Source organism: Microchirus variegatus (genome assembly GCF_963457635.1).
Source record: "Microchirus variegatus genome assembly, chromosome: 5".
In the NCBI taxonomy this organism is placed as follows: domain Eukaryota; kingdom Metazoa; phylum Chordata; class Actinopteri; order Pleuronectiformes; family Soleidae; genus Microchirus; species Microchirus variegatus.
In genome coordinates this window covers 24,328,961-24,336,401 of record NC_139806.1, presented here as the reverse complement: position 1 = coordinate 24,336,401, position 7,441 = coordinate 24,328,961, and the positions used below count along the sequence as shown (strand labels likewise).

General features: G+C 37.7%; 1 protein-coding gene across 1 annotated transcript; it reads left to right on the top strand.

Moving 5' to 3' along the window:
* The first annotated feature begins 3,003 nt into the window (after positions 1-3,003).
* smfn (small fragment nuclease) lies at positions 3,004-5,783 on the top strand. Its single transcript, XM_083889821.1, has 7 exons — positions 3,004-3,182; positions 3,633-3,716; positions 3,816-3,893; positions 4,080-4,191; positions 4,275-4,383; positions 4,735-4,788; positions 5,397-5,783. The coding sequence occupies exons 1-7, from the start codon at positions 3,135-3,137 to the stop codon at positions 5,512-5,514; spliced, it is 603 nt and encodes a 200-aa protein (XP_083745947.1). The 5' UTR covers positions 3,004-3,134; the 3' UTR covers positions 5,515-5,783.
* Positions 5,784-7,441: the final 1,658 nt, after the last annotated feature.

Genomic DNA, 7,441 nt, shown 5'->3' with positions numbered 1-7,441 from the left:
CTCATCCACCTTTTAATAAGTTTTTGTATTCTCCACCACTTTGAATACAGTCATTTTCACAACCCTGTGAAACCCTTTAACAGGACATCAGTAATTAGCACATAGCAGTGCCCTTTCTGTGCATATTTGAAATTATTATTAGAGTTCTCATAGTTCAACATTTTGTATCCTTTACTTACGTATTGTTGTACAGCCCAACAAAATAAATTATAAAAAAGAAAGAAAAATGGTGCTTTTCCACTACGGCTCGACTCAGCACAGTGCTTTTCCATCAGCAATAGTACCTGGTACTTTACATGCAGGAAGTACTGAACAAATCCTTTTAATTAATCGATTCTAATGATTCAGTACACTGAAAACAACTGCTTTTTGAGGTTTAACATGTTGAGGAGGTGCTGGAGTAATGGAAAACCATACTGAGCCCAGCCAAAGCGAGGCGAGCCGTGCCTGGGGGCTGTTAGTGGAAAAGCACCAAAAGTGTCACTGTTGTCCTTAGGGCCCCGGAAATGACTGATCTGCTTTCAGACCTGTGCTGAATTCAGGGCATTTTTCTGGAATTGCACATGTGAGAACAATCTTGCTGCATTTGTCATATGTGAACAGCTCAGAATAAGAATTGTCTTAATTGGCCAACTATTGGTTAAAAACAATTAAGTTTACTCTGGGTTTTGTTGTACGTAACCAGTGAGGTCTCACACTCATTCCATTCTCATCTGGAGTTGGAGGTCAGAACAGGAAGTGACATCACCTCCGAGTTGACCTTGTATCTCAAATACACACAGGCTAGATGTTTGTAATACCAGTCGATAATGGCGCCCAACACAGGGCGCTATTTTGCACACACAACATGTCACTACTATGAGTTTCACTGATTTAGTGTGAAACAAAACATGTGACAGACCTGCATTGTGTCAAGTAAGAGAAGCCAGGGCCAGACCTAACTCCTTATGTAGTCTCGTCATATTCAGTGCAATTTCTAACAAAATGTGCATTAAAGAAACAAAAAAACAGCACTGCACTCACCCTGGACACTCTTTGTTCAAACTACCTGTGAGTATAATGCCAATAAAAGCTCATTCATTTATTAATTCATTCATTAACAAATGAAATAAAAAGAGTATGTTTACATATGACAAGAAAAACATTATAAAATATATGAATAAGGAAGTTACAGCAGAAAACTTAAGGCATGAAGACATCACGTACCTCTTCCCTGGTGAATCACAGTGGAAAAGGACAGAGATGGTGCAGGGGACACAAACACAGGAGCAGCCACTAAATTAGACAATAGGGAAACAAACAGATAGAAACAATGGGGAGCAAAAAATACATTCTCAGTAATCGATGATGCTGAACAAGGTTGCACTAAAAGCAATTTCATTGTACTGGACAGTATCGTGCTAGAATATTGAATCATACACATAAAAATGAGAACGTAATGCAAGAACAGCACATTTGAATGTATTAGTATTTTTTTTCATAAGAATACGTGTTGAACATTTGCACCATCACAGGGAAATGAATGGGTCTAAAAAGACAACTCTAAAGTCCAGTGTCCAATTTGAGTGTGACCTACATGTCTTTCAACTTTTCAAGCTATCTGCGTCGGTGTCTGCACATGTGTTATGTTCGTCTTCTTCCTCCTGTTGTCTGCACCAAATTGGACACCAGCAAAAGTTTGTCCAATCATCCAAATGTTCTCTCCACAGCACAGGCCTGGAGAGAAAAAAACAAGGACTGGTGAAGTGTTTACCCTTCCCTGTGTACTGTGTGTGTGTGTGTGAGTGAGGGGGGTCACAGTAGTTCACCCCCACTGTTTGAACATTTGCTGACCGCAGAGACAGAGCCTGCTCCCCTCTGCTGAGCGAGGAATGCTGCTTATCAGTGACCAACTGCTCATTTGTTGTCTCTCTTTTGCTTCAGTGAGGTAACAGTTAATCTGATAAAACAAATACAGATAGTATAGTCAAACTTTAAAGAAAGAAAACAAAAAACAAAAGGGGTTACTATCAGTCTACTCATAAAACATTTATTGGCTACTGCCCATAAAAAATATAGACATCGTGTGTTAGTGGGATCTTTGTAAAATTAAGTGTTTTAAGTGTCATTTAGTCAGTATTTTTTTTTTCAGCAAATGGGGAGATGAATTACAAAATTTGATTAAAAGAAAAAGAGCTTTTCTTCACAAAAGAACAAAGCAGATTTCACAGCTTTTATTCTAAAAAGAAGAAAGTAGTAACATCCAGTGGCCAATTTAAGTTATTTTTTCAAACCAATACATCTCTTAAATTTGCCATTTTTATACAATGTTAAATAGTTTAGATTAGAAGAAAAAAGGTTTGTAGAAAAAAACAGGTTTCTCTGATGAAGATGTGATATTTTGGCCTTTTACTACGCTGTGTCAGTTTGCTGAAATTGACAGGGATCAGAACTGTGTGTAAAATGGGCCGAATGTGGAGAGATAAATTCAACATCAGATAATGATGTTTGTGTATAGTTGAACTGATTTTAGGATCTCAAAACATCTGCTTTTCTGTATTGCAGAGCTGAGCTATACCAGATGAAAATACCCTTTGTGTTTAAAGCAAAAAAAAAGCTAGTGACCAGAGGGTCACTGGCTCAAATCCCAGGACGGAATTCTACCTTTTAGGACGTGTTTGGCATAAACACTGACCTTGTCAGAACCAGTAGTCCTCATTGAGACCAAAACCTGGCTCTAAATTTAGGGGCTAATATTTAAATTGTGTTTGTGTATTATATGGTTAGGCTTTACAAATGAATGGAGGTCAATGCAGTGTTCTGTGTTTGTATGAGTTGACTCACTGTGGGAGGGCGCCCTCGTGTGGATAATGGCAATATGAGGCGATGAAGTCGGTTTCTTTTTTCCTTTCCTTTTTTTTACGACAGTTCAGATCAGAACACGGCACACGATGCCGGTGTGTTTGCGGACCTCTGCACGCGCCCTTTCACTTCTGAAGTTTCTCCGCAGTCGCAGTCGCCCGGTTCTCGTCCGGTCTGTCGCAGCGGTCTGTCAATCACACCGCGGTGTTGCGTCGTTCAGTACTCTTGGTTCCGGCTTCACGTCCAGATTCGACTGCGGGTTAGACGTTCGTGTGTCTGGGAGAAGAAGCATCATGTCGTCGGCGGCTATGTCCCAGAGAATGGTGTGGGTGGACCTGGAGGCAAGTGACCGAACTGAGAGCCCGAAACTCGGCTTTTAGCTGCTGCAGACACGCCTGATAATAACTGAAGCTAATGCTAATGTATGAGCTACACAGAGGTGGTGCTCAAGTCCACTGGTTATTTACTGACGTGTGTACGTAAACTGCGTGTATATAAATATAAAAAGCAATATTTTTCTTTTAAATATTATTCATTCAATTCATTTGTATGGGCTTTGTCATTACAGCTATTTTACATGCAACTACATGATGACCATGCATAATTCCAGTCTACCATTTCAAACTGAACATAATTCAGATAATTGAAGACATCTTGGACTAGATCTGATCTAATGTAAAAAAAAAAAAACTACATTTTATCTTTATTACATATCCTGTAAATCTGTTTGTTTTGTTTCTAAATGTCTTTTCTCTTTGTTACTGAATGACACTTCCTTTCTGTCTTTTTAGATGACTGGTCTTGACATCGAGAAGGACCAGATCATTGAAATGGCCTGCATCATCACAGACCCTGACCTGAACATTTTGGCCGAGGTAACATAAATATCAATGACTAACAACGGAATGACCTCAGTCTTTTTTTCTTTTTTTTTTTAAATCTGTAAATTAAACCTGTCCGCTCTGGGTCGACAGGGGCCAAACTTGATAATAAAGCAGCCAGACGAGTTGCTGGACGGGATGTCAGAGTGGTGTCAGGAGCATCATGGAGAGGTAAAGTATGGGCTCATCAGCTGGAAAACAAAAAAGTCACTATTGTTAAAGTGGCTATTAAAGGGAATAAGGAGTGACATTCTGATTGGCCTTGTTATTGTGGCCAAAACACACCTAAAGTGATTCAAACACTGAATAACAACACACAACAGGACACAGTAAATAGCCAGTGCAATTGTGTCTCAGTCAGGACTGACCAAAGCTGTACGGGACAGTAAAATCACCTTGGAACAAGCAGAGTACGAGTTCCTGTCCTTCGTCAGACAACACACCCCACCAGGACAGTGTCCGCTCGCAGGTGAGCAGCAGCAGAAACACTCTGATATTGTTGAACTGATCAGTTGAACCTACAGTCATGTATTACTCGTTCTCTCCCTGCAGGTAACTCTGTGCATGCAGACAAAAAGTTCCTGGACAAACACATGCCACAGTTCATGTACCACCTTCATTACCGAATCATTGACGTCAGCACGATCAAGGAGCTTTGCAGGCAAGTCTTTGTGTGTCTGTTGGTGTGCTGTTGTCACAGATTGTATCAGTATATCTGAAAAAAGAATTTGAATACTTTCCACATGCTCTCTGTTAGTTGCTGCATGCTGTGGAAACACTCCAAAAACACATTAAGCTACGTTATTTAGCATGTCTAATGGCTACTTGCCCTTCTTATTTAAAACTTGGGTCTAATTTGTTTGTCATACAGTTTTTTTTCCATACAAACAAAGAACAAAACAAAGAAGAAGGCCAATGCAGTACTTGCAGGGTCTGGGTTAACAGTTATAAAGAGATAAAAGAGATGTTTAGCTTCAATTAAGTAATTTGTTTTTGTCCTGTTGACTTTCAGACGGTGGTTTCCAGAGGAATACAAGATGGCACCTCATAAGAAAGCCAGCCACAGGTAAAGCAAAATAAAACCAGAGACTGTTACATATGCAGATTATTATTATTATAATAATCTTTTAAATTAAAAGACCTACACAAAACCGCTTTGCATGCATCATCCTTCTTAACCATCTGTATGTTTTTTGCAACAGGAAACTGAAATTTACATCACTTTGTAAACCACTCACTCCCCTACAGAACTTTAGTAAATGAGTTTTCCTCAAGATTTCATAATTTACAATAGTTTACAATAATAATAAGCAGTCTTTAAGATCATGTGATGATTCTAACAGTGTTTTCTTACTTCTTATCCGACTTAGTGGGTAACTTTTAGATCTAAAGAAATGTCTCTTACTTTGCACTGTATACACTGGCAAGCTCCTTCAGTCGGGTCTGATAGTTTTGCTTGACGGAGCCAGTTTTCAGACAAAGGAAACACATTGCTTGATCATTTGTGTCCACTGAGAACAAGCAGAAGCAGAATAACATCAACAACAACAACAATAATACGTTTTAACATATGTAAAGCTAAACACAAACACAACAAACCGAACATTTTGTTTTCTCTTCAAAAATACATTAGAATAACCTTTATTTAAACCTGTCTGTTTGTTTTTTCTCCAGAGCCTTGGGCGACATACGAGAAAGTATCAAAGAACTGCAATTCTATAGGACCAACGTCTTCAAAGCTTCGACGGAGAAGAAGTGCAAGATCGTAGAAAACGGACACGGCAAAAGTTAGCGTACGTCGTCGTTTCAATGCAGTCTGTAGAGTTGTGTGAAACCCCCCCCCCCCCCAAAACTAATTGATTTTAGTTTGTATTCATCTTCATCTGCCCATCAATCCTTCTGTTCCAGAGGTTGAAAACTTAAACGTGGAGGTTTCATCAAAGGGAGAAAGTTTATTTAAGAAAAAAAAAAAAAGTTTAAAGGGTTAACATTTGACCTTTGCTTGTTTGAATAATAGTGTTTTTTTATGATCTAGACATGTTAAGTCTGGGTCTGATTTTGATTTTCCCTTGTTTTAAAATGAAGCCAAATAAACTCAGCGGTTCCTGAGGAAAAGTTTTGTTTTGTCTGTTTGATGTTATTTACAAAAAAACAACACGTCGGCACGTGCAGTACTTTCAGGCAAGAGGTGTGTCAAATATACAGTATATTCTCGACAGTAGTTTTGCATGATGTAATGCAGTGACATTACATACTGGACTATTGGATGTTCAGTCGACATTTGCATCACCAACTGCAAACATGTATTAAACACAAATGCATAAAAATAAACACTTAATTACTGTTAATAAAAACGTGTATGTGTATATATATATATATATATATATATATATATATACACACGTTTTTGACTGTACACTGATAAAGAAAAAACATATTTCACAGCAGTCATTTTAGACATGGAAATGTTGGACAAATATGGGTGTTAGAATTGCTAGCACTAATTAAACCTTGGCAGCTATTTCTCCCCCCTGAAAAAGTCTGTTTTTTTCTTTGTTTTTAAAAATTCAACATACATTTTCACAGATTTTGACTGTATACTGATAAAGAAAAAAAAAGGACATTTTAGACATGGATATGTAGGACAAATATGGGTGTTAGCATTGCTAACACTAATTAAACCGTGGCAGCTATTCCCTCTCCCCCCTGAACAAGTCTGTTTTTTTTAAGTTTGTTTTTAAAAATACACCATACATTTTCACTGATTTTGACTGTATACTAATAAAGAAAAAAAAAGAAATTTTTCACAGTAGCCATTTTAGTCAGGGAAATGTAGGCCAAATACGGGTGTTAGCAATGCTAAGACTAATTAAACCGTGGCAGTTTTTTTGTTGTTTTTTGAAAATACAACATACGTTGTCACTGATTTTGACTGTATACTGGTAAAGAAAGAACATGACATAAAATAAATTTTTCACAGAAGCCATTTTAGTCAGGGAAATGTAGGACAAATACAGGTGTTAGCATTGCTAAGACTAATTAAAACGTGGCAGCTATTCCCCCCCCCCTGGAAAAAGTCTGTTTCTTTGTTTGTTTTTAAAAATACAGCGTACACTTCACTGAATTTGACTGTATACTGGTAAAGAAAGAACATGCCATAATAGACATTTTTCACAGCAGCCTTTTTAGACATGAAAAATGACAAATACAACATTGCTAACACTAATTACCTATGGCAGTGGGCGAGTCTGGTCGTCCAGTAAACCCAGTTGGGTTGAAGCAGAGAAGCGAACGTGGTCATGCCCCCTCGAAAAAGTATTATTGTTTGTAAAAACAGCATACATTTTTACTGTATACTGATAAAGAAAAACATACTGTAACGACATTTTTCACAGCAGCCATTTAAGACACGGTTAGCATTGCTTAACTTTAACTTATAACTATTACTTTAATGAGCCCATGACAGCTTTTCCCCCCCTGAAAACGCCAGTTGTTGTTTTTTTTCTTTACAGTATACATATTCATATACATATTTTTTTTTTACAGTATAATGTAAAGAAGAACATACTGTAATAGACGTTTTTCACATTAGCCCATTTATACATGCATATACAAACACTGTATTATCTAGTTGTATTGTTATATATTATAAATTGTATCACTTAAACCTCATTTGCGGTCCAATGCTTACAAAAAACATGGATGCCTCTACAGGTACA